We start from the raw sequence: 27,551 nt of genomic DNA, 5'->3' as shown, positions 1-27,551 counted from the left end.
TAATTCTTACTCAGAGTAGGCATCCCCTGCTTCTGCCGTCCCACACCAACACCTTTTGTGTGCTTCTCTGTGTTCCCCAGAGCACTGTGTGCCTATCTTTGTCTTTGTACCCATCCCACAACATTGTATTAGTCTCTCTGCTCTCAGAAAAGTTTGTGAATGACTATACCATGGTGTTTGCCATATAGTGTTTCAGTGTGGTTTTGTCTCACCTCCACTAGACTGTATATTCTTTAAAGACCACAGTCCTCATTCTTAACATATTTTTCCTACCATGTGTTCTATCACATGCTTAAATCTTGTTGAATATATGCTAATAATAGTGTTTGTCGTATACCAGGATTAAACATTTTTCATACATGATTTAATCTAGCTCTAACATTTCCGAGGTTAAATGAGAGAACATGTGTATATTTTCTCATACTTAACATATTCTAAGTAAAAATGTTAATTCTCTTTTTCTGAAATTTAGGACACAGCTTCATAACTATCTCTGTGAAATACCCCTACCCCTTCCTTGCTTTTGTTTGTTGCCTTTTGTTCCCATAGCCCTATGTTCATGCCATAGTCATACTCTGTGTATATGTACCTCTGTTATACTGCAGTAGACTGAAGTTGCTAAGGGTAAAAATTACCTCATTTCTATATTCCTAGGGCCCAGCACAGTCCCTGACTGGTACAGAGGATGGGCCATATAAATGTTTGAAGGAGATCCAGCTGCTGGAGAGAGATAAATGTATACATATAGTGAGGACTTTCTAGATTATTGTTCCATTTCATTTTATTTTTCCTTCAGGATGCATGTTGTGTTCTCAGCGAAGGTACTCCCTCCAGCCCATCCCAGAGAGGAGAATTCCAAACCGATACTTAGGCCAGCCCAGCCCCTTTACACACCCACACCTCCTCAGACCAGGTAAGCCCTTTAAATTGTTACTAACTGTCTCTCTTTTTAGATGCTCCCCTTAGAACTATGCTATCCAATAGAATTTTTTGCAGTGATGTAAATGTTCCAGATCTGTACTGCCCAGTACAGTATCTACCAGCCACAAGTGGTTATTGCATACTTACAGTATTGCTAATGTAACTGAAGAACTTAATGCTTTATTTTACCTTTATTTTAGCTAATTTTAGACTTAAAAAGGCACATGCGGCTGCTTGTACTATGTTGATGGCACTATCTAGAGTAATAAATACAATAAGCCTTAAAATTCAAAATTACCAGTGAAAAGTATGTATTTTGGGATATTTTAAAAGAAAAGTTACATTACTTTCTAAGACATAGTTGCTAGATCAAGTGATTAATTCCCTGTGAGCTGCTATGTTAAAGACATTTTAGAAAACATTTTTCTGGGGCACCCAGCTGGCTCAGTCTGTGGAGCAATAGACTTTTGATCTCAGCATTATGAGTTCAAGCCCCATGTTGGGCATGGAGCCTACTTTTTAAAAAAAGAAAGAAAACATGGTTTTTTTGAGAGTACTAAGTGGTCATTTCATTTAACAAAAATCTTGCTAAGTAGATTATATTACATTTCCACATTTGATTTTCACAGCTTTGAGAAGTGATAACAGTGATAAAAAGGTAGTTAAAGGGTGAACTGTGTAGCTTTGTGCAGTGACAGTATCGTAGCCAATGAGGTTTATCCAAGGCGTGATTATTGCTAATTAAAAGGTGAACTGTGGGGAATGAAACCATTCCAAAGAGGTAGGTAGGGAAAAAATAAATGCTTTGTAGAAAAAGCAGTCAGATTTTCAAGGGAAATTAATTGTTGCTTCTGCCATGCAAAGTTAAATCTGTATTTGCTATGTAAGTATATAGACTAATAATCTAAATTGCCTTTAGAAATGTTCCTCTTTCGCTGTCTGTACTCAGTGAATGATACCAGTGTGTCTCTCAGTGAGGGCTTCCTTTTGCTGATTCTTCCTCAGACTGGAATTTCTGCTGGGAAATCGGCTGAGACTCAGGAAATGCAGCTCACCACTGAAATACACAAGAAATCAGAGTTTTTCAAAGCTGTAAGGTAAGCTTACTCGCATTCCAGTTAGTATTAAGTATTTCTCTAACCTATCAACCTACCTGTAGTCTCATTTTTTTAAAAAAGTAGAATTGACATTGAGTTTTACCAGCTTTGAAAATTACTGATTTCTCGTGGTGAGATATTTTTACATGGTGAGCTGCATTTTCTAGGCCTTGAAACTAGTAATCATATGGTCAAGATAATGGCCCCAGTATTTAAACTGTTTGCTGTGTATGTTATGTGCATGATAAGTGTATAAAAATGACTGTAAATAAATATACACACATATATATTCATAAATGTATTATGTTCATATCAGCCATGGGAGGAAAAGAGATGTCTGTCATAATTTTGACTCTTCTGGACATAGGGTTTTAGACATTGGACTAAAAAGGAATAGAAGTAGATGGAATTTTAAGATAGAATCATCAGTGTTAAACCAGGTATACAGTTTTTGGAGGCAAAAACTATGTAAGTGTCCAAAGTATTAATCGCTTGTCTTTCTCTATGTAGATAGACATGGAAGTGTTAAAATGATTGTGGTGTGGAGAAAGAGTAAATTATTGAGAAAAAATAAAAGGCATATAATATATGTTTTTAAAATTTCTTTCACAGAGGTAGTCAGTCTGTTAGTTTTGAGTATAAAATTATATCATCTCTTACTTGGTTTGCTTCAGAAAGTATCATGTTTGGCCTGTTTTCCCAGTGCTTATAAGTACTTAAAACTTCTGGAACATATCTCAGTCCTTTCTGTAATTATTATACAAGGCCCATATATATTAGTAGAAATGTTAGAGAATACAGGTAAAAATATTTTTTAAAAAATCACTTAAAATTCCACCATTCATAGAAAACCACTGTTAAGGTTTTGGTGTATGTATCTTTCTGGACTTATTTTTTTATATAGAAGTATGTGTGTCTGTGTGTGTGTATACACATGTGTATATTTGTATACTGATCAATTATTTCTTAAAAATAAATTCTTAGAAACGAAATTATTGGATCAGCTCTTTCTGAATTTTGGGGAGCTGTTTCCTTTGGATTTTTCCTGGCCATATCCACCCAAGTTTCCTGAAGCAAAAGTAACCTAGAAAATATTCAGCAAAATGGCTCAGATAAAGGAATTCTGTTTTGGTGTGCTACTACTGCTTGAGATGGAAATAAAAAATCAGACTGACTTTCTCAAGGTCTCCTAGTGATTTCTAAAACTTACTTCTTTAAATTATGTATGTGTGAATTTACTTAGTTATTTTTGAGTAATCTCTAGGCCCAACATGGGGCTTGAACTCGTAACCCCAAGATCAAGAGTCACATGCTCTACTGCCTGAGCCAGCCAGGCACCCCCAATTTCTTCTTTTTTACATTGCCATCCCAGTGCTGAGGACTAAGTTTGTAGAGACAGAAAATGTCATTTCATCCTCCTGATCACTAATATGCCTGCCACTTACCACCCAAACAGGGAAAAAGTGATTCTATGCAGGAGCTATATGATGTTATAAACTGTGAGTCTACTTTTTATAGTATCTGTGCAGATAGATAGTTACATAGTTCCCAGACATTGCCACAGGAGTAACGCTGTCATCAGGAGAATAGCAAGGTGTTCAACTCACATAAACACTGCAGTTTATCAGAGAATAGGAAGAATCACTGCCTAATAAAGCATTATTTCCAAGAAACTGTATTTCTAACATTGTTACATTCTTGGGCACAATTAATCTTGCAATATGTGATATAGTTCATAGCTCTTTAAGAAAGGGCTGTTCAGGGGCGCCTGGGTGGCTCAGTGGGTTAAAGCCTCTGCCTTCTGCTCAGGTCCTGGGATCGAGCCCCTCGTCGGGCTCACTGTTCCACAGGGAGCCTGCCTCCCCCCCCACCCCCGCCTGCCTCTCTGCCTATTTGTGATCTCTGTCTGTCATATAAATAAAATCATTTTTTTTTACTTTTTCTTTTTTATTTTATTTTATTTTATTTATTTACATAAATAAAATCTTTTTTTTAACTTTTTCTTTTTTATTTTATTTATTTGACAGAGAGAGATCACAAGTAGGTAGAGAGGCAGGCAGAGAGAGAGGAGGAAGCAGGCTCCCTGCGGAGCAGAGAGCCCGACACAGGGCTCAATCCCAGGACCCTGGGATCATGACCTGAGCAGAAGGCAGTGGCTTAACCCACTGAGCCACCCAGGTGCCCCGTTACATAAATAAAATCTTTAAAAAAAAAAAAAGAAAGAAAAGAAAAAGTGCTGTTCAGAGAGTTGGGCTTGTCAGAATGACTTGTCCAACATACCCAGAACCACTTGGTTTTCAACTACAATAGTGAACAGATTCATCGGGAAGTATTGAGGATGCAGCTGTGTGGCCCACAATTTGAGGGAATGCTTTTACCACTTACCTCTCTGTCCTTTATCATCAGATGGAACAGCTGATGTTACTGTCAAGTATAATATTTAAAATGATGGAAAGGTTGGTTCTAGACTGGGTGCTAGATAATAATTCCTGAATCTTCTTCCTTTAGAAGTGTCAGAACCAATTAGTTCTCCATCTTTCAGTCAAAGTTTGGTTGTAGTTATACCTTGAGCAAAGGGTATATTTTTTTAAGTTTCGTTAAAATGCTTGACTTCGATATCTAAAGGATCAAGATTTCTTTTGGCGCTGTAAGATTTTTACACTATTTTTTTTTTTTAAAGATTTTATTTATTTATTTGACAGAGATCACACAAGTAGGCAGAGAGGCAGGCAGAGAGAGAGAGAGGAGGAAGCAGGCTCCCTGCTGAGCAGAGAGCCTGATGCAGGACTCGATCCCAGCACTCTGAGATCATGACCTGAGCCGAAGGCAGTGGCTTAACCCACTGAGCCACCCAGGCGCCCTAGATTTTTACACTATTTAAAAGGTTAAATTTTATGTCCAAGAAATGACAAATTCCAGGTAGTCTGAATCTGCCTGGACCACTGGTTGAGCTTTTTCAGAACATACATACATATCATGATCCTATAGACTTACTGGATCAGAATCTCAAGGGAAGGGCTTTTTTTTTTTTAAGATTTTATTAATTTATTTGACAGACTTAGCAAGAGAGGGAACACAAGCAGAGGAACCAGGAGAGGGAGAAGCAGGCTTCCTGCTGAGCCGGGAGGCTGATCTGGGGCTCAATCCTAGGACCCTGGGTTCATGATCCGAGCCAAAGGCAGATGCTTAATGGTGAGCCACCCAGGTGTCCCAAGTAATACATTTTCTTTACTCAGTTCCTGTGTACCTATGGAATTTTAAAAATAATCCCATATTTGTATTGTTCATATTTTCCTCTTCATTTTCTCAAGTAGATTTTAATTCAGAATAAAGACTGAAGTGGTTTCATGTATAAATTGACAGGCGAATAAACCTGTATTTAACCTGTATGTATGGGGTTTGTTGATTACTCATTTCAGTTACCATTATATGATAATTAGCTTATAGAAATTCCATAAACTGCCATCTAGTGCAGAATTATGGAGTATTTCTCTGTTTTTTAATGCTGGAAGAAAAAATAATTTGAGATATAATGATTTTCCCGTGTTTTAAATACTGATATATTAAAAGTAAATAACTTCTATTTCTCTTTAACCTTTGTGTATATCTCCCATTCATATTGAGAAATTCTCTGAAGTAAGATCAGCAATACTCTGCTGTAGACAAGAATCAGGAATCTTACATAGAACTGAATAATAAGCTTCTGAATTGCTTGAGCCTCATTCTTATTGTGAGAGAAAGCCAAAGACTTTCAGGGCTTCTATATATCTATATAGATATCTATATAGATATACCAGAAGGACAACGTCTTTAAGCATAATTCTTTATGGTGATAATAATTGTATGTAATATTTATATATTGCTTCCCGTTCTACGTATTTTAACTTCTTTAATCCTCTTACAACTTTGAGAAGTAATTGCTATTATTATAGCCATTTTACAAAGGAGAAAACTGAAAACATAAAGCAGTTTGGTAGCTCTCCCCAAGTCATTCAGTAATTTGTTGAGCCAGGATTCCAACTCGCAAAAGTCTGACTGAGTCCACACTTAACCTCAAAATACGAAACAGTTGTGCTGGAGAATACTATCTGGAACTTCTAAAAAGTCTTTTTTTGTCAAGATTTTTTTTTTTAAGATTTTATTTATTTATTTGACAGAGAGAGATAGATCACAAGTAGGCAGAGAGGCAGCCAGAGAGAGGGAGGAGGAAGCAGGCTCCCCACGGAGCAGAGAGCCTCATCCCAGGACCCCGGGATTATGACCTGATCTGAAGGCAGAGGTTTTAAGCCACCGAGTCACCCAGGTGCCCCAAGAGTAGTATACTTTTTTAAATGTGAAATTTACATATCATGAATTGCATAAATCTCAAATTTATATATCATAAAGAGGAATTCAGTGAGTTTTGACAAAGGTAGATGCCAGTATACCTCACACACCTGTCAAGATATATAAAACGTTTTCATCACCCCAAAAAGTCTTCTTGCTCCAGTCAGTCCCCACTCTGTCCTTAACCATTGCTCCCGTTTCTTTCTACATGGATTGTTTAGGTTCTTCTTGCAGTCATACAATATGTACTCTTTCTGCCAAGCTTGTTTCGCTCAATATATGCAAATAAAATCTTTTCAGAGTACTTTTTTTTTATTGTTTCTTTGGTCGTTTCTTTTTTTCAGAGAGGGTCTGGGTTTTACTTATCATTAACCTTTTTTTTAACCCCTGTTCTCCAGCTAGATAGTAATAGATCAGTTTATAAACTGCTTTCTTGTAAACAATAAAAACTACCTAATATTAAAGAATTCATTTTAAGAACTCTGGTTGAAGATCAGACCATGTTAAAATCCTAATCTAGGTATTTTTTTAGGAAATAATTAAAATACATACCTAGGTTGTAGCAAAGACTTGCATCTTTCCATCTATTTTTAGTCTTTGTAAAACTTTCCTCTTTGGGTTTTCTGCTTGGCTGATTAAATATGAAGAACATTTTTCTTACTCTCTTAAGAGGTCCAATCCCGAATATCCTGGAAGAGCTTTTCCTCTTAGCTGTAGAATCTCAGTTGATTGTGAGACTTTGCTATTTGCAGAATCTGGATTGTGATATGGAGGCATTTGATTGGTAAAGAATTGTTAGAATAGCCCCTCTATCCTTAATCGACTCCACATGATAAAATACTTTGTTCTTTACTGCATTACAATGTCACAAAGTTACAAATAGACATTCTTATTCACATACTGTTTTATCTGAAGAAATTCAGGCCAGACTGATCATTACAATGGTTAGTTTTATGATCAAAGGCCATAACAACTGCCAGGTTTACCTGTAGGGTTAAGGTTTATTACTTTATCACACCTTTTTTTATTTCCTCCTTCAAGTGATAAGACGTCTTTTTTCTTGACCAAAGAAAATTTTTTGTCATGACCAAAGAGTTCTTTGTTACTTTGAGATTTTAGAAGTTTGAAAGCATTTAGTTAATGATCACTCCATAGTGTTGATGATTCATAAGCTTAGAAAATGTAGCCAGTGTTTTAAATGTTTCTCATGTAGTCAGTTGTATGAAATCGGATTCAGGAAGAAGAGGAATTTTTTTTTTTTTTTACGATTTTATTTATTTGACAGAGAGACAGCCAGAGAGGGAACTGAGCAGGAGGAGTGGGAGAGGGAAAGGAGAGGAAGACACTCCTGCAGAGCTGGGAGCACTACGAGGGGCTCGACCCAGGGGTCAGATGCTTAATGACTGAGCCACCAGGGCACCTAGGAGAGGAGTATCTTGAAGGGAGTAAAAGACACTTTTCCAATCCTGTTTTGATTTTCAAATAATTGTATCTTTTTTCAGAAGTTACTTTCTAGTATATCTCTGTATATGCTTTTTTATTAACGAGAACAGAAGAGAACACAGATTAAAGTCACTAAAATTGTGAATTTCCTTATTTCTCAAAATTAAAAAAAAAAGAATTGATTTCTAATTTAGTTTTATTACATGTACTATAGAGAGAAAGGAGAAGACAAAAAGGAAAGGTTGGATGAGCTGCAAATTATAACCAGCCTCTACTTTTATGAAAGTATTTACTGCTTGGGTACATTGGGAAATGTCCAGTGTTGGGTAACAGTGAGAGACTTAACATGAATAATTAGCAGAGAGATAAATAGTTAAGCTTTTCCTGGGCTCTGGTACAAAGTTCAGTATTATGCCCACAAGCCCTAGAGGACTCTTAGCCAGCTCAATTTGGGGGCGGGGGGGTGAGAAATGCAGTGTGAGCTCTTCTAGAACTGACTGTGTTGGCTTACTTATCTTTTATTTGTTACCAACTTCATCAATAAAAGTGTATATTTTTTTTCCTTGTAGATAAATAAAAATATTTTATTAACAGAAAGCAAACTGTAGAGTTTGCTGGAGAGACAAATTATACAGAGGTAAAACTAGACTGTTCCAAGGCATTCATAAACAACTGAGTTACATGTACTGAACATGAGTACTAAGAACAATTTAGAAGTCTTTGACCCAGAAATCTGTCCTGGGACTATCCCATAGAACTAAAAGCACCAGTACGTAGGCATCAAAGTACCAAGAAATAAGTACAAAGATGTTTTTGTACTTATTTGTTACAGTGAAAAGCTGAAAATAGTATACATGCCCACCAGTATAGAAATGGACCAATAGGTTATGATACATCACCCTAAGAAATAGATGGAGACATCAAACAGAATGAATTGAAACTATGCAAGATGATTTGGTGGGAAGGATTTCTGTCAGGTGTCACTGTGGTAGAAAAGCAAGATACAGAAGAATGTAGTATCCCATGTCTATAAAACACGAGTGACCAAAAACCCCTAAATGCAGTATAGGAGTATTGAGAAAAATAGGAAAGGATACATGCTAGATTACAAGTGTGGATGGGGTGTTCATGTGGGTAGGAGGAGGGAAGGGAGTTGACAAGTCAAATAGCAAAGGAAAGGGGGGAAAATATTTATTGAGAGAGTTCAGTGTGCTATGATTACATTTATATACAACTATAGGATATATATATATATATAACAAAATAAAACAACTTAAAAAAATAATGCAGAGGAACAAATCAACATGATCTGGCCTCATCAGGAAAGCCTTTTGAATGAGAGGTGTCTAAAAACAAACAGGCACTGAGCCTCAAATCTTGGGGAGTGGAATTGCTACAGAGGGAGAAGAGATTTTGGAAAAGGGACACATTGTAAACAAAGTAATAGGGAAAGAACAGATTAGACCTATGGAAGACATAAGAAGGAATTAATTTCAAAATAATTGGAGAAATGATAAGAAAAAAGTTGGCCAAATCACCAAAGACAATATATTATGTGATTTCATTCTATGAAATGTCTACAGTAGACAAATCCATAGAGACAAAATAGATTAGTGGTTGCCAAGGGCTCGGGCAGATTGGGAGGAAAGGGGGAGTGACTACTCATGGGCAGGGATTTATTTTGGGAGTGATGAAATACTTTAAAATTGATTTTTATAATGTTGTACAATTCTGTGAAAATACCAGAACTATTAAATTGTACATTTAAATGGGTAGATTGTATGCTGTGTAAATAATATCTCAAACTTTCTTTAAAAAGTTGACCAGATAAATTGGAATCACCTGGTTGAGAGCATTAAAATCTACTTAAGAGTTGGAGTTTGATCTAGTGGACAACAGAGAACCATTGTAGGTTATGTGTATGGAATGGACTGCCCATGTTCTTTTATCCTCTTTTTCTCTTTATTTGGGATTTTAACTATGAGAGTATATACTCATTGAAACAAAATTCAAATAATATTAAAAAGCATGTTAAAAAGGGGCACCTGGTGGCTCAGTTGGTTATGCATCCGACTCTTGATTTCAGCTCAGGTCATGATCTCAGGATTGTAAGATAGATATCTGTGTTGGGCTCTGCACTGGGCCTGGAGCCTGCTTAAGATTCTCTGCCTCATTCTCCCTATGCCCTCTGCACCCCCACTGGTGCATGTTCTCTCTAAATAAATAAATAAAGCATGTTAAAAAGAAAATCTTTGTCTTAACTCAGTCCCTGTAGATTGCCGCTATAAAATTTGGGATTTTTTTTTTCATTTTTTTTTTTTTAAGACTTTATTTATTTGAGAGAGAGAGAGCGCATACACGCATGAGCCGGGGAGGGGCAGAGGGAGAGGGAGAAGCCAACTCCTCGCTGAGCAAGGAACCTGATGCAGGACTTGATCCTGGGACTCCAGGATCATAACCCAAAGACAGACACTTAACCAACTGAGCTATCCAGGCACCCCAGAAATTGGGGGCTTTTTTCCTAATTCTTTTTTTCTCTCTCTTTATTTTTTATCTATTTTTTTTAAAGATATTATTTATTTATTTGACAGAGATCACAAGTAGGCAGAGAGGCAGGCAGAGTGGGGGAGGGGGTGCGGAGCAGACCCCCTGCCAAGCAGAGAGCCCACTGCAGGGCTTGATCCCAGGACCCTGAGATCATGACCCAAGCCGAAGGCAGAGGCTTTAACCCAATGAGCCACCCAGGCGTTCCCTCTCTTTTTATTTTGTTTTTGTTTGTTTGTTTAATAATTGGGGTCATATTACCCCTCTTGTACTGTAACTTTTTCATGTAGCAGTATCTACATGGCTATCTTTCCATACTTGGATATGGAAACCAGCTACTACGGGAAATAATAGTAATCCACATCATGAAGTCAATGTAAAGATTAAATGAGTTGATACCTACAAGTAATTAGAATTGTACCAGACACATAAGAAACATTCAGTAAGCATTAGGTGGCATTTTACTATTAATATTGCTAAGTGTAGGCTGAGGGATATAGCTTTCATGAGTGTTTTTTTAAGTAGTTCTTTTGCTTTGCAACCTAGAGTGAAAGCACGCATAATTTCCATTGCCGAAGGGAAAAACCACCCAGTTATCACTGGGCTAGCAACCAGGCAGTCTGCTGGGTACTAATATTGAGAACTAATATGTTAACATTTCATAACACAGGTCCCAATGTGAGTTTTGGGAGTAGGCTTAAGTGAATCAGAGACTCTTGAAATTTTATGTCAGAAATTTGTGTGTGCCTATGTGCAGTTTAGTGAAAAATGAATCTGTAGCTTTTATTTATTTTTTTTTTAAGATGATTTATTTGAGAGAGAGCACACCTGCTCAAGCAAGGGGCAGGGCAGAGGGAGAGGGAAAGAAGCAGACTACCTGCTGAGCATGGAGTCCTACCCGAGGCTCCATCTCATGACCCTGAGATCATGACCTAAGCCAAAATCAAGATCAGAAGTGTAACCAACTGAGCCACCCAGGTGCCCCTGAATTCATAGCTTCTAAACATTCTCTAGGGAATCTTTATTCCTTAAGAACTACATGCTTTATCAAGTTTGCTTCTCATGACAGCCCCAAGAGGTAGATAATACTATCAAGTGTTTCAAAAATATAAAGATGGCCCCACTTGGAAAATACAAAGATTTTCCCTTAGGGAAGGAACATCAAGGAGGTTCTGTTACCCAGCTCTATTGCTAATACAAAGTAGAGAGTGAAAAGTCCTATTAGAAGGGTAGTATTATGCATTGGAAATTCAGAAGGAGAAATTTATTTTATCTCTTGAAATTGGGGAAAGCTCTTGGACCTTAAACTCTATTATGTTAAAAACTATACATCATTTAACAAATATTTATCAAAGGCCCAGTATATTCCAGTTCTTATTCTAGGCTCTGGGAATATAACATTAAATAGACAAAAATCTATGTCCTTATAGAGCTTACATTCTTTCAGGAAAGTCATACACAGGTAATATCATCCTTCTCACGTTTTATATTGATACTTCGGGTCAACCTTAATTATATGCGTAACAATGCCTGCCACATAATAATGTTCAATAAATATTTGATTGTAATAAAAGAATGAAAGAGCTCTTAGGGGGTCATAATCCCAGTTTTCCAGCAGAACCACATTTAACTGTCGTTTCTTCCAGCCTTTTTGCAGTGGAATAGAAAAGTTGAAACCTGGGTCATCTCCTGTACTATCAGGAGATTTGACATAAATTGAAGAAATGAACTTTGGTGTCTTCGTCTTATATTAAGCTACCTTAAAAGTACTTTGTCACTATATAAATGCAGAGCATCACTGTTATTTGTTATTTCTAGGAGAGGTGACACCAGGACTATCTCAAGTGGAATATGCACTTCGCAGGCACAAACTAATGACACTGATCCACAAGGAAACACAAGGGCAGAGTGGGACAGACCAGACAGTGGTTCTGCTGTCCAACCCTACATACTACATGAGCAATGATATCCCCTATACTTTCCACCAAGACAACAATTTCCTGTACCTATGTGGATTCCAAGAGCCCGATAGCATTCTCGTTCTTCAAAGCCTCCCTGGCAAGCAATTACCAGCACATAAGGCCATGCTTTTTGTGCCTCGGAGAGACCCTAGTCGAGAACTTTGGGATGGCCCACGATCTGGCACCGATGGAGCAATAGCTTTAACAGGAGTGGATGAAGCCTATACCCTGGAAGAATTTCAACATCTAGTACCAAAATTGAAAGGTAACACGTGGGAGCAGAAGTCAAATCACAGGCCAGATTTGGGATTAAGACCTTTCTTGCCTATATAGATGAAGTTCTTAATTTTCTAAAATGATTATCATAGTAGCATTTCCTTGAGCACCATGAAAGGATCTTACATCTTTCCCATAACACTTAAAGTGGAGAATGAGCATGGGTCACTCTTCAAGATTACTGACCACCAGTTCATTGACCTCTGACCACCAATGATTATTCTGCCAACTCTTCAAAAGGAAGCAGTATTCTCAAAGAATGATCAGAATTACCTGGTGACACATATTGTAATTACAAATACATAATAGACCATTGGAAATGTAAAGTCTTAGGCCCCCACTCCAAAACTGCTACATGAGAATTTGACTTTAAATAGGAATCTCAGGTAATTCTTATAGTACACAATTGAGTCCACACTCCTCAAAATAGTCATTTTCTCTACATTTATTCTGGTAAAATTATAATCACTCGTGTTTTAGGATCCCTTTTCAGGAAATTTTCAGAACCTATACTATATGATAAACTGTCTTTAGTGATTCTTGTAAATCTACAGCTCTAAAATGCTTCCCTATTTTATTTTTTGAAGTGTCCCAAGTCACTTAGAGCCAAATTTGGTAAATAGATAGCTGATCAAGTTGGAAGGTACTAATTTTAGGCAAAATACGTGTGGTTGTAAAATTATAGTCTGATTTTCTTATATGGTTTATGTTATAAACCATTTCTGAAGTCTGTTTCTAAAAGAGATTTCCAAAACTGTTTCAAATGATCGTGGAATTTATTGGACTTGTTTCTTGCAAAGACTCCTTTGAAAGAATGTACTCATTTGAATATGCAAGTTCTAATATGTTTGAATTGTTTTCATTGCTTTATGCAAGTATTCTCTATTTTACAGAGATAATTACTCAGCTAAATTCATAGAACTTTTTATATCTTCAAAGTCTTCATAAATGTAGGACACAGAATCATTTTCTTTTTAGCTTTATTTTTTTAATTAGTTGTTAGCTGTCTTCTTCTACTGTGAATTTCATCAACCCAGTATGCTAAATAAAACCTTATACCAAGTGTATTTCTCAAAAGTATTTCTCATTCACCATTTTTTTTTTAAAGATTTTATTTGTTTGACAGACAGAGATTACAAGTAGACAGAGAGGCAGGCAGAGAGAGAGAGAAAGAGAGGGAAGCAGGCTCCCTGCTGAGCAGAGAGCCCGATGCGGGACTCGATCCCAGGACTCTGGGATCATGACCTGAGCCTAAGGCAGCGGCTTAACCCACTGAGCCACCCAGGCGCCCCACTCATTCACCATTTTTAATGTTAGTAGTTTACTAGATAAAAGTAGTAGGCGAAGGAAAAGAGTCATGAAATCATATTTATTTAAAAGTATTAAAGCCAAAAAATGTTGGGCTCTGATTTCATATACTAAGAACAGGTAGTAGAGGTGGTTTTACTGTTTTAAAAGTATAGTTAAATTTCTATTATAAAATTAGCATTTGACCTGTAATATATACTTAAAACCATTTTTATTTTAAAATGAAAATATTCAGGAGGTTGTATCATAACCAACCAAAATTTTTAGGATTTTCCCCCTCTTCTGTCCCAAATTCTTTATATAAAACATACAGCCCTTCAGACTTCAGTATGGGAATGGTGCTGTTAGGCCACATCAGGAAAAAAGAAAAGGATGAATGGAGACCTGGTGTAAGTGATTCTCAACATGAGTCCTCACATCTTATATCTGAGGCTCATATAGACCAGTTCCTTGTGTCTCTAGAATTAGGAGGAGAATGTGGTTGTTAAATGGGAATATATGACAGATGGGAAAGGCCAGGCTTTCGAGTTAAGTGTGGGTTAGCACACATTATCCACTAGAGTGTTTGCATTGCTGTGTAGAATTGCTCCTAAATGAGATGAGAACCTCCTTTCACTAACACTGAGATTGGAAAGAAAGAATACTTTTAACGAGGAGGTCAGGATCTGTGTATTTTTTTTCTGTCCTCTTACGTTCAGTTATTTACTAGTGCCTCTAGCTCAGTTGTGGAGTTCTTTAAATTTCAATAAATAATGAAATCAAAGCTAGAGAAAAAGCTTTAGCCCCATCTACCATCTTTATAAGGAACTCCGAAGTTTGGGGGCAGAGAAGCTGTGTATTTGCTGTCAGAATATTTTGCCATTTGCAGGGAATTAGCCTTTCCAATGATACATAATCACCCTTCAGTTGCTTCAGTCCTGAGAGTTTTTGCTAAACACTTGAAAGTCATATATCACGGGTTTTGTAATTTTCACTCTTGTTCATGACAGTTGATATTTCTTGTTGCTGTTAGTTTTATTTTAAATTTTTTTTTTTTTTGCTGCTCATTTTAAGATGAGACAAATATGGTCTGGTATGACTGGATGAGGCCCCCTCACGCACAGCTTCACTCTGACTACATGCAGCATCTGACTGAAGTCAAAGCCAGGAGCAAGAATAAGGTTCGAGCTGTCCAGCAGCTGGTACAGCGCCTCCGGCTGATCAAATCTCCTGCAGAAATTGAGAGAATGCAGATTGCTGGGAAGCTAACATCACAGGTATGGTTCCTATTGAAAAAGTTTTTCCAAATTAAAAAATCTAAGTTCTTATGTTTCAGTGGGTACCTTGAGGTGCCCAGTGCAGTAATCTTATAGTAGATGAGCATCTACCTTCTTCTTTAATGTTTAATGAACATGTCTAGAGACTTGTCAGTACCTCACAAGGCAAGATAAATCTGCCTTCTTGTATCTTTCACCCATGATCTTAGTTGTTTCTCCTTAGAACAACATAAATTAAGTCATTGTATTTCCTTTCCTTATAGTAACTACAGTAATAGTGGTAGTTAAACACAGTTTGATTGCTAAGGAAGACCTGGGACCCAAAATGACAGTGCTTGCAAAGCTAAAATACAATTTATTATAGGAAAGAGGTATAGTACAGCAACAGCATTAAAGTAAGAATACCTGTCATAGTCAGTGGCTGTCTCACAGAAGGGTCCAGAGAAGCCAGGGGCAGGCCCTTGTTGTCGTGCTGGTCTTCAGGAAGGGCTGGGCAGAATGCATTTTCCTCTCATGGATAAGAAACCACAAATGTACACACGGAACACCTTGGAACCAGGGAACCCAAAATGGAATCTCAACTAGGGATTTTTGTGGTTTTGGTCATATTGTCCTGTTCCTGCTGTACAATAGCAAAGCCCTTCAGAGAGCTCAAAGAGAGACCAAGTACAAACCATTAATCTCACTGTTTAAAGTATTCAGAAACTGGTACAAACTGCCCCCAATTCCTTGTAACACTTTTCATTAATTGCGGTGAAATATATATAACATAACATTTGCACTTTAGCCATTTTTTTTTTAAAGATTTTATTTATTTATTTATTTGTCAGAGAGAAGGAGAGAGAGCGAGCAAGCACAGGCAGACAGAGTGGCAGGCAGAGGCAGAGGGAGAAGCAGGCTCCCTGCTGAGCAAGGAGCCCGATGTGGGACTCGATCCCATGCCGCTGGGATCATGACCTGAGTTGAAGGCAGCTGCTTAACCAACTGAGCCACCCAGGCATCCCTGCACTTTAGCCATTTTTAAGTGTACAGTTCAGTGACATCTTTGTCATGCCATCACCCCTACAATACATCTCCAGAACTTTTTTATTATTCCATGTTGAAACTCTCTACCCATTAGACAATAACTTTCCATTTCTCCTTTCCTCTAGCCTCTGGTGACAACCGTATTATTTTCTGAGTCTATAATTTGACTACTTACACACCAATACAATATTTGTTCATTTATTTCTGATTTGTTTCATCAAGCAAAATATTTCCAGGATTTAACCATGCTGTGGTAAATATCAGAAATTCCCTTCTTCTTTTTTTTAAAAATTTTATTTGTTTATTTGACAGAGAGAGACACAGCGAGAGAGGGAACACAGGCAGGGAAAGTGAGAGAGGGAGAAGCAGCCTCCCCGCAGAGCAGGGAGCCCGATGCGGGGCTCTATCCCAAGACCCTGAGATCATGACCCGAGCTGAAGGCAGGTGCTTAACAACTGAGCCACACAGGCACCCCTGAATTTCCCTTCTTTTTAAGACTGAATAATATGCCATTTTATGTATCTGCAGCATTTTATTTATCTGTTACTGTGTTGATGGACATTTGGGCTTTTTCTGTCTTTAGGAATTGTGAATAATTCTGCTATGCACATTCTGCTTTTCAAGCCCCTATTTTCATTTCTTTTGCATATATATACCCAGACGTAGATTTAGTAGATGGAATGGTCATTCTATGTTCAGTATTGTGAGGAACCACCATACTAGATTTCCTAGTACCTGTACCATTTTAGATTCCCACTGGCAATGGACACGGTTCCAATTTTTTGTATCCATGCCAACACTTGTTTTCTGCTTTTTGATAATAGCCATTCTAGTGTATGAAAGAGTATCTGACTGTGGTTTTGATTTGCATTTTCCTAACGGTTAGCGATGTTGAGCATCTTTTCATGTATTTATTGCCATCACAATACTTTTAATGAATGTATTTCATGCTGTGTCTCTACCAGAGTCAGTGCCATGCAGGAATTTAGCAAAACGGCTCAAGTTCATTTCAGGAATTAACCCACAGTAATATCTACACCCAATGTGGGACTTGAACTCACAACCCTGAGACCAGGCCCCTCATGCTCTACTGACTGAGCCAGCCAGGCGTCCCTATGATCTACTGTAGGAGGCACTCTAGTCCTATTTAAAATTTGTCCAATACTGGGGCGTGATCTCATATCCCTGATAATAGGACCTGAGCTGAAATCAGGACTTGGTTGCTTAACCAACTGACCCACCCAGGCACCCCTCCGTAGGTCTTTTTCAGCAGTATGTCTTTCCTCATTAAAAACAAATACACCAGGGCACCTGGGTGGCTCAGTGATTAAGCATCTGCTCCCGGCTCCGGTCATGAATCTGGGGTTCTGGAATCGAGCCCCGTGTCAGGGGAAAGGCAAGATAAATCAAATTCAGCCCACTAAACATTTTACAACACAGGTTGCTTCCCAGCACAGCTCCTCTATAATAGATGCGTCCTATGAAATGAGAATGAAAAAGCATTTGCTTTGTTGACAGAGCTCCCTTTTACTTCCTCATCCATTTTGAGGACGTATGTCACCCTGGGAAGTGTATTTGTTAGGATAGTTATTGTTCAGCTCAAAAAGAGCCAAAAAGGCTCTTCAGAAAAGGAGACTCTGTCAGAGTCCTTTGCCCCAACAGGCTTCTAAATCAAAGCTAAGAGAAAATATTACTTTCTTGCTTTAAGCATCTCTTTAGGCTCCAAAATTATGTTAGATTTTCCCTTCCGTGGCACTCATTTATTGGCTCCCTTCCCCTCAGCAACAATCTGGCCTTTCTTCCTTCTTTCATCACTAATTTTAACCCACACCTTTCCCCCTGAAGTAGAATTTTCTGGTTAGTCCATTTCCAGTAGTAGGGGGGACAGATTGGATAAGTACAGAAAAATGGGATTGTACCATTGGCAACTAATGCAAATTTTTTTTTTTTTTTTTTTTTTTGAGCTTCAGTGAGTCCAGTGGTCTTTGTCATTGTTTTGTGCATTGCTACCTGACTTGAGTTCCTCCACGTCCCATTCCTTTCATGGACCTTCATTGCCATTTCAAGAGAACTTACTAGGCCATCAATTTATTGATTGCAGTTACCTTCAAACCCTGGCATTGGGTTTCTTTGGTAAGCATCGTTATGGCCTGCTTTGATTTGCCCTCAGAATTTAAATTTAAATTAGAACCTGGGCAGTTCAGTCAGTTAAGCTTCTGCCTTCGGCTCAGGTCATGATCCCAGGGTCCTGGGATCCAGTCCCACATCGGTCTCCCTGATCAGCGGAAAGTCTACTTCTCCCTCTGCCCTTCCCCACCCCACTCATGTGCTCTCTCTGTCTCACTTTCACCTGTTTTCTTGCAAATAAATAAAATCTTAACAACAAAAAATGTTTTTTCATTAGAGATTTCCAAAGAGCAGCACCCTCCCATGTGGGGCTCTTTTACTCTCCAGTTATTTATGGCCCATTTGTTAGACCAATCGCAAGGCAATTGGCAACAGCCTAGGATCAGTATTTGCCCAAATAGCAGGAATTTTATTTGTATCTAGTTCTATCACAGGTAAGAACACAGCATATAATTCAGCTCAGTGGACTGACTTGTTATTACCCTGTTCCGTGAGGATTTTCCCTTCTGCTGGACTCAGAGCACCTGCTTTCTGTACAGAATTACTCTCAATTCTGAAACTACCATTTGTGAACCAGACCAATTACCTGGCATTTTTGGTCAGTGGATGAAACAAGAGAAGGAAAAGAAGGCTCATAGGAAAGGAAAGGAAAGGAAAAAAGGCTCATAAATATGAGTCTCTCCCGTTCCCCGGTATCATGCTTTATCTAGTGCATTTACATTTCATGATAAAACTTTTTTGGGCATCGCCCTTCTTACTGTAATGTTTTTCTGACATCAGCAGTGATATGATATGTATTTCAGGTCTTAATTTGCTCTTATAAGTCTTTTTGTTATTGGGGCAAACTCAACAAATGTCCCAAAATAAAGGAGCAACTGTCTTTCAAAAGACAGAGTGGAAAGCAACATCAAAATGCCTTAATATCAAAGCCAAGGGTCATCTTGGAATAGTGATTATGGCTTTTGCTGGAAACTCCAGTTGTTATGAGTGCAGTGGCTGACATTTCCTAATATCATTTCAGTGTGAGGATCGTATGGTCCTAGCATAATAGCTTAAGCCATATCCTTCTGCAGTTCTAAGAAGGCTTTTTTTGTTAAGGGCCCTAATCAAATAACACCTTTTTCATTGTGATTTTATGAATTGGGGCCAACAACATCCCTAAGTGAAGTATGGTTGCTCTAAAAACCAAATAGGTGGGGCGCCTGGGTGGCTCAGTGGGTTAAAGCCTCTGCCTTTGGCTCAGGTCATGATTCCAGGGTCCTGGGATCGAGTCCCGCATCGGGCTCTCTTCTCGGCAGGGAGCCTGCTTCCTCTGCCTCTCTGCCTACTTGTGATCTCTGTCAAATAAATAAATAAAATCTTAAAAAATAAATACATAAATAACTAATTAAAAAAAACAAATAGGCGCAGTAGGAGTTGTTGAACCTCTTTGATGTGAGGGTCAGGAACTGATAACACTTTGTTCCTAGTGGTCTGTAATATGTCACAGATTGCTCCAACCCATGTAATCTCCCCAAATTCCATAGTCTTTGTACAGCCCTGTATTTCTAGCACGGTTAATCAGTCATCTCCAGTCAGTCATATGGTTTATGACCATAGGAAAGTCGCTTTTAACTTGATCTGGAGTTTCAGGTGAAAATAATAATTCTGGGGTGCCTGGATGGCTCAGTCAGTTAAGCCTCTGACTCTTGATCTCAGCCCAGGTCTTAATCTCCTGGGCGTGAATTCAGCCCCCACACTGGGCTCCACACTTGGCATGGAGCCTCTTTTAAAAACTTAATAAAATAAAAGGGAAAATAAAAAGAAATTAATAATACCAGCAATTTATTGTATTGTCCAGCTAAATTAGATCTCAGTCCTGCCTCGTCAGATTGTGATAGTAGTATTCAGAAGAGTTAATATTTTTGAGGTAATACTGTATGTTGTAAACCAGTCCACATGAATGCAAATTGTTATTGGCTCTCGATAGTAATTGTTAATGAGAAAATGGCATTAGCCAGATCAATAGAGAATACCAGTCACCTTTAGCTTATATGAGTTGAATGGTCGGGACTGTACTGGAGACAGCTGAGGCTCTAAAGGGTGTGGCTTTATGGAGCCTCCTATAGTCCGCTGCTCGTGAGCTGATTCATCAGTCTTCCTTATTGGCCACGCTGGCCTGTGTCACTTCGTTTATGGACACTAATCTACTTGCATCTGACATTCCTTTATTTAGGATAGTAATTTCTTACTGCCTTCAAAGTATCCACTAATGTTGCAAATTGACTAGTTGAATTGGCGTAGGTTAATTTTAAAGGTTCCCAGGTTGCAGGTCTGGGGAGTGCCAGGTGAAGGGAGGATCCAAGTTACTCCTTTTTTCTTATTACCAAGTACGGGGAGGAATTTTTACTCAAACATTACATTCATATCAATTATACAGTCAGGGAGACATCACAGTATTCTCTTTTTTAATCATACATTCCAGCTTTTTAAAAAAAATTATTATTTTTTAAAGATTTTTATTTATTTGACAGAGAGCAAGAGAGCACAAGCAGGCAGAGCAGCAGAGAGAGAGGGAGAAGCAGGCTCCCCCACTGAGCAGGGAGCCCGATGTGGGGCTCCATCCCAGGACCCTGGGATCATAACCTGAGCTCAAGCAGTCGCTTAACCAACTGAGCCACCCAAGCACCCCATACATTCCAGCTTTCAAACAGACTTTAATTTTTATTCTTTTCATAGTAGCATGCCTACATTGCCTTGAATTAATTCTGTCATTCCTAAGGGGTTCATTTGCAGCCCCAGACTAGTGCTGCATAATGTGTTCCATATTCAGTAGATCTGAAAGAGTTTCTTCTCTACTTCCAGCCATTCGCTCACCCATTTGTTAAAATGTCTTGAGTTCCCTGCCAGAGATGACCTGGCATGATATGAAGCAGAGCAATCTTCTTTTTCCATTATTATCTTTATATTAAAAGCCAGTATTTTTACATCTGGTGATAGTGGCTCATTGGAATGTTTTTCTTTCTAAAATTCCTCTAAACTCCGATAAATTGAGTGTATCTGCCTTGGGATTTTTATACCCTGAGAAGTTTGAGGCAGTAACCTTTTCTCTGCCTTACTGTAAAATTATCAAAGCCTGGCACTCTTCAGTTTCTGCCTTTTTATTTCATTTTCAATTAAACATTAAAAAAACTGAATTGTTTCAGGATCTGAATTGTTGCCCCTTTCTTATTTTCTTTCCATTTGCTGTGTTTTTTTTAATCTAAAATTTATATAACCTAAAATTTAATATTTTAACCATTTCTAAGTGTACAACTCTGTGGCATTAAGTACATTCACACTGTTGTGCAACCAGCACCATTATCTATTTCCAGAACTTTTTCATCGTCCCACATAGAAACTCTGCAGCCGTTAGACAGTAACTCGCATTTCCCCTCCCTCCAGCCTCTAGTAACCTCAGGCCTACTATGAACTTGCCTAGTAGAATCATACAACTTTTACCAGTTTTTTCTTGTGTTGCCTATGCTTTTGGTGTTATAGCAGAAAAAAATTATTGCCAAACCTAGGTCATGAAGCTTTCCCCCTATGTTTTCCTCTAAGAGTTTTATAGTTTTAGCTCTTATGTTTTGGTCTTTGATCCATTTTTTTTAGTTAATTTTTGTATGTGTTTCTTAGCAGAAACATTTGGGTAAATCTTCATGACCTTTGGATTTGGATATGGCACCCAAAGCAGTAGTAACAACAACAAAAATAGATAAATTGGACTTCATCAAAATTTAAAACTTTTGTGCATCAAAAGACATTATCAGAGGAGTAAAAAGATAACTTATAAACAAGAGAAATATTTGTAAGTCTTTATTTGATAACATTCTAATATACAGAATACATAAAGAACTTATACGCAACAACAAAAAAGACAAGGGCCCAATTTTATTCTTTTGCATGTCCTCTTTCTTACTGGATTTTATTTCTCCTGTGAAGTGCTAAATTCATTATCTTTTTTTATTATCCATAGGAGGAAGTTTAGATTAAAGATCTGAAACTATCTTTTTACATCCTCCTGGGGTCCAACAACAAAGTCATATATGAAATCCTTTATTACAGTGTCAGTCATAACCTGAGTAAGGAGCTTCCCATCAGGGTTTTCATTTCCTTCATCAGATAACCAGGGCAGTACTATCTACCTCCACAGCCTCCATGCAGCTTCAGGAGGCAGTGGCCATTTATATAACAAGGGAGAGGCAGGGCAATTGCCCTTCTATACTGGACCCCTCCCTTAATCCATTCTAATAAACTAGGGATTGTCCTGTGAACCACAGTGAGCCCTGAAATTTCCCTACTCTCATTAGTGTTTAAAGCCGGAGATACTGCTCCCCGATACAAAATTCTCAGGACCATTTTTTTTAAAAGAATTTATCAAATTGTTGTATCTAAAACTGCAAAATGGCTTATTTCCTTCACTGAATAATCCCTTTCATGATATTTTGTCCTCCATCATTAGTTTGCCCTGCTTGAATTAGTTGCAGTGTGTCTCACAGCTGATTTATCTTTAAAAAAAAAAAAAAAAAAAGGAAAGAAAAAAAATTTTTTTTTAAGTGGCTTGGGTTCCTTTGGTTGGAGCTCCACCTGCCGGCCACAAAGGTGAAACTCTTCTGCAGAGTCCGCTTGCTTTCAGCAAAGCAGCAAGCACCACTGAGTTTTTAATGGAACTGCCATTGATTTCCTTTTCTCTTCCAGTCTTTTTTGCTAACTGCTAAAATTCGGGTTTTGTTATTTCCTCTACTGATTTCAAAGCCAGTGCTTGTTCAAACCAGGGATGGCTTGGCAGTTACCCAAGCTCATAGTAGCATTTTCATCCTCTTTATCAGAATCATTCTTTTCCTTTCAAAAATAATGCTTTAACGTGTATTTAATTAAGAATAATTGAGATATGCTAGAACAACTGGATATCTACATGCAAAAGAGTGATGTTGGATCCCTCCCTCATACCATATATAAAAATTCACTCAAAATGGCTCAAAGACCTAAACTTAAGAGCTTAGCAGAAACATAGAGGTGAATCTTCATGACCTTGAATTTGGCAATGACTTCTTAGATATGACACCAAAATAAGCAACACAAGAAAAACAGATAAATTCAACTTCATCAAAATTAAAAACTGTGCATCAATCAAACAACACTATCAAAAAAGTGAAAAGACAGCCTATAGAATAGGAGAAAATATTTGCAAGCAATATATACAATAAAGGTCTATCTAGTACCCAGAATATGTAAAGAACTCCTGTAACTCAAAAACAAAAAGGCAACCCAGTTTTAAAATGGGTGGGGGGTGGTGCCTGGGTAGCTCATTTGGTTAAGCCACTCTCTTCAGCTCGGGTCATGATCCCAGAGTCCTGTGTTTGAGTCCCATATCAGGGTTCCCCTGCTCTGCAGGGAGCCTGATTCTCCCTCTCCCTGCCGCTCCCACTCTTTGTGCTCTCTCTTCCTTTCTGTCAAATAAATAAAATATTTTTTTAAAATGGGTAGAGGAGGTGCCTTGATGGCTGTCAGTTAAGTGTCTGCCTTCAGCTCAAGTCATGATCCTGGGGTCCTGGGATTGAGCCCCAAGTCAGGCTCCCTAGTGATTGGGGAGCCTGCTTCTCCCTCTCCCTCTGTCCCTCCCCACCAGTCGTGCTCACTCTCTCTCCCCCACCCAAATAAATAATAAATAAATAATCTTTTCAAAAAATGGGCAAAGGACTTAAATAGGCATTTCCCCAAAGAAGATATACAGATGACCAATAAACACATGAAGAGATGCTTAATATCATTTACTGTTAGGAAAATGTGAATCAAAACCAAAATGGGATACCATTTCATACCCAGTAAGATGACTACAATTTAAAAGCAAAAGACACAGGAGGGGAAGATGTTAGTGGAGTAGGAGAACCCGAGGTTCACTTCATCCCACAAATAAAACTAGATAACTGTCAAATCATCCTAAGTATCCCAGAAATTGATCTGAAGACTGTCAGGACAAATTTTACAACTAAAAGTAGGGAAGAAGCCACATGGAAGTAGGTAAGAAGTGCAGAAACATGGCGTGGGAAATAACTGGAATGTGGCCACTGTGGTGGGGAGGGAGCCACAGTGCCAGTGAAGGGCAAAGACACAAACCAGCACACAAGGGAGCACAAGGGGAAAACAAATCCCCATAAGAGTTGGCTTGGAAAGCAGGACGGCCCAAATTTTAGAAGTTCTTGGAACCAGCAGGGCTGGAGCTTTCAAGCCTGGAGCTTGAAAGGTTAGCATACTTGGCTCTGGAAGAGCTCAGAGGACATTGGAGCTGTCCTTGGAGAGAAGGCAGGGCAAGTAGGCTGTGGACATACACCATTGAAAGAGCAATCTGAAGAGCATCTGGGGCACACACTGTGAGTGGGAGGTTTAGTTGCTCATCTCAGAGCATGTCCCAGAGAGGCAGCAGTCATGGAGAGAACCCTGTGGGAATAAAGGAACTGGCAGGTTCCATTTCTCTCCTCCACCCTTCAGCATAAGCACAGGGCCACCTGTGAGAATCAGCACAGCATCAGCACTTGCTACCTACCTTGCTTACACCAAGCCCTACCTCCTAGTGCTCTAATGGAACTGCACTTCCCACTCACACTCCCTCAGTCCCAGCTCATGGAGCACCCCTCCCCCAGAAGACTGGCCCAAACCCCTGCCAACACTGTGTCCACCAGCCCGGGAGTTTTATAAGGCCTTGGTTCCAGTGGTAGCAGCAACAGGTCTCATTTCACCAGCAAACCAGAGCATACCTCGTTGAAATCCACCACATTCAGGCCAGGGATCAGACACTACTCACAACAGGCAGAGAGAGCCCCTGAAGACAACTGGCCGAAAGGATAAAGCAGCCAGGACACAACAGGAGGCTGCAAGCACCACACATTGGAGTTACTCCCAGAAGCACCAGGCCCTGCAACACTGCATTACAGGCAGTACAGGTCGTCGTCTTCATAAAACCATGACCCTCAAGAACAGGAGCTGTACCCGACTCTCCTAACATACAGAAACAGGTACAGAGACTTAGACAAAATGAAATGGCAGAGGAATTTGCCCCAAATGAAGGAACAGGACAAGGCCATGGCCAGGGAGCTATAAATAAAACAGATATAACTAACATGCCTGATGGAGAATTTAAAGCAATGAACATAAGATTACTCACTGCACTTGAGAAAAGAATGGAGTACATCAGTGAGACTGTTAACCCAGAGATAAGGAATAATATAGCAGAGATAAAGGGCTCAGTAAACAAAATGAGAAACCTGCTTGATGGAATGAACAGCAGTCTGGAAGAAACAGAAATCTGAACCTGGAAGATAAAGTAATGGAAAGTAATCAAGATAAACAAAAGGGAGAAAAAAAGAATTATGCAAAATGAGAATAGACTTAGGGAACTCAGTGACTCCATCAAACATAACAACATTCATATTATGGGAGTCCCAGAAAAAGAAGAGAGAGAAAAAGGGACATAGAATTTATTTGAAGAAATAATAGCTGAAAACTTCCCTAATATAGGAAAAGAAACCTCCAGATCCAGGAGGCACAGAAAATCAACAAAACCAACAAAAGAAGATCCATACAAAGACATATTATAATTAAAATGGCAAAATACAGAGGCACCTAGCTGGCTCAGTTGCTACAGCTTGCAGCTGTTGATCTCAGGGTCATGAGTTAGAGCCTAACCCTGGGTATAAAGATTGCTTATAAGTAAACGTTAAGTAATAAAAGAATGAATGAATGAATGGCAAAATACAGTAAGAAAATAGAGACACCTGAGTGGCTCAGTTGGTTAAGCGTCTGCCTTCAGCTTGGGTCATGGTCCCAGGGTCCTGAGATCAAGTCCCACATCAGGCTCCTTGCTCAGTGCAGAGCCTGCTTCTCCCTCTGCCCTTCCCCACACTCTCTCTTTGACAAATAAATAAATAAAAGTCTTTTTTTTTTTTTTAAGATTTTATTTATTTATTTGGCAGAGAGGCAGACAGAGAGAGAGAGAGGGAAGCAGGCTCCCTGCTGAGCAGAGAGCCTGATGCTGAACTCGATCCCAGGACCCTGAGATCATGACCTGAGCCGAAGGCAGAGGTTTAACCCATTGAGCCACCCAGGTGCCCAGTAAGTAAAAATCTTAAAAAAAAAAAAAAAAAGAAAGAAAGAAAGAAAGAAAGAAAGAAAGAAAGAAAATGCTAAAAGCAGTAAGACAAAGGAAGACAGTTACATATAAAGGAAACTCCGTAAAGCTGTCAGATTTTTCAGCAGAAACTTCCAAGCCAGAAACGAGTGGCATGATACATTCAAAGTGCTGAATAGAAAAAACCTGCAGCCAAGAATACTCTTATCCAGCAAAGCTAACTTCAAAATAGAAGGAAAGATAAAAGAGCTTCCCATACAAAAAAAAACTGAAGGAGTTCATGACCACTAAACAAGTCCTGCAAGAAATATTAAAGGGGACTCTGAGTGGAAAGGAAAGACCAAAAATGACGATATGAAGATAGGAAACACAAAAGTAGTAAAAATGAATATAGCCGTTAAAAATCAGCCAAGCGGGACACCTAGGTGGCTCAGTTGGTTAAGCAGCTTCCTTTGGCTCAGGTCATGCCAGGGTCCTGGGATTGAGTCCTACATCAGACTCCTTGCTCAGTGGGGAGCCTGCTTCTCCCTCTGCTTGCTCTGCCTACTGCCCCTCCCCCACTTGTGCGCATGCTCTCTCTCTCGCTCTCTCTGACAAATAAAATCTTTTTTTAAAAAATCAGCCAAGGAACTCACAAAATAAAAAGATGTCAAATATGATACCATATACCTAAAATGTCAGGAGGAGAGGAGTAAAGAATGGATTCAAACTTAAACAACCATCAACTTAATATAGACTGCTATATGCAGAAGATGTTATATACAAAGCTAATGGTAAGTACAAATTAGAAACCACTAATAAATATGCAGGGATTAAAGAGAAAAAAATCCACATATATCACTAAGAAAAACCAGCACACCATGAAAGAGAGAAAGATAAAAAATGATCAGAGAAAATCTTCAGAAACAACAACAAAGCAAGTAATAAAATGGCAATTAATCTACCAATAATTAATTTGAATGTAAATCGACTAAACACTCCAATCAAAAGACATAGGGTGACAAAATGGGTAAAAACATAAGACCCATCTATGTTTACAGTCTATAGGAGACTATCGGTAGTCTACAGAGACTCATTTTAGACCTAAGGACACCTGTATATTGGAAGTGAGGGATGGAGAAAC

At 38.7% G+C, this 27,551-nt stretch overlaps 1 protein-coding gene and 1 pseudogene across 3 annotated transcripts in view; both read left to right on the top strand.

Moving 5' to 3' along the window:
- Window positions 1-27,551, top strand: part of XPNPEP3 (X-prolyl aminopeptidase 3) — a 73,930-nt gene that overhangs the window by 16,024 nt on the left and 30,355 nt on the right. The window contains exons 1-4 of one of the 3 annotated variants that reach the window (XM_059401936.1): window positions 824-913; window positions 1,927-2,018; window positions 12,150-12,557; window positions 14,930-15,132. In XM_059401936.1, coding sequence (XP_059257919.1) covers window positions 12,206-12,557; window positions 14,930-15,132 — 555 coding nt within the window. In that variant the 5' untranslated portion in view covers window positions 824-913; window positions 1,927-2,018; window positions 12,150-12,205. Of the gene's footprint in view, window positions 1-796; window positions 914-1,870; window positions 2,019-12,149; window positions 12,558-14,929; window positions 15,133-27,551 lie in introns of those variants that run through there. The other 2 variants (XM_059401937.1, XM_059401935.1) reach the window with 2 other exon arrangements.
- Window positions 1,602-1,676, top strand: LOC132020960 (U4 spliceosomal RNA; annotated as a pseudogene).

Source organism: Mustela nigripes, chromosome 6, assembly GCF_022355385.1.
Source record: "Mustela nigripes isolate SB6536 chromosome 6, MUSNIG.SB6536, whole genome shotgun sequence".
Classification (NCBI taxonomy): domain Eukaryota; kingdom Metazoa; phylum Chordata; class Mammalia; order Carnivora; family Mustelidae; genus Mustela; species Mustela nigripes.
The sequence above is the reverse complement of the archived record's forward strand: the minus strand, read 5'-3'. Positions and strand labels throughout refer to the sequence as shown.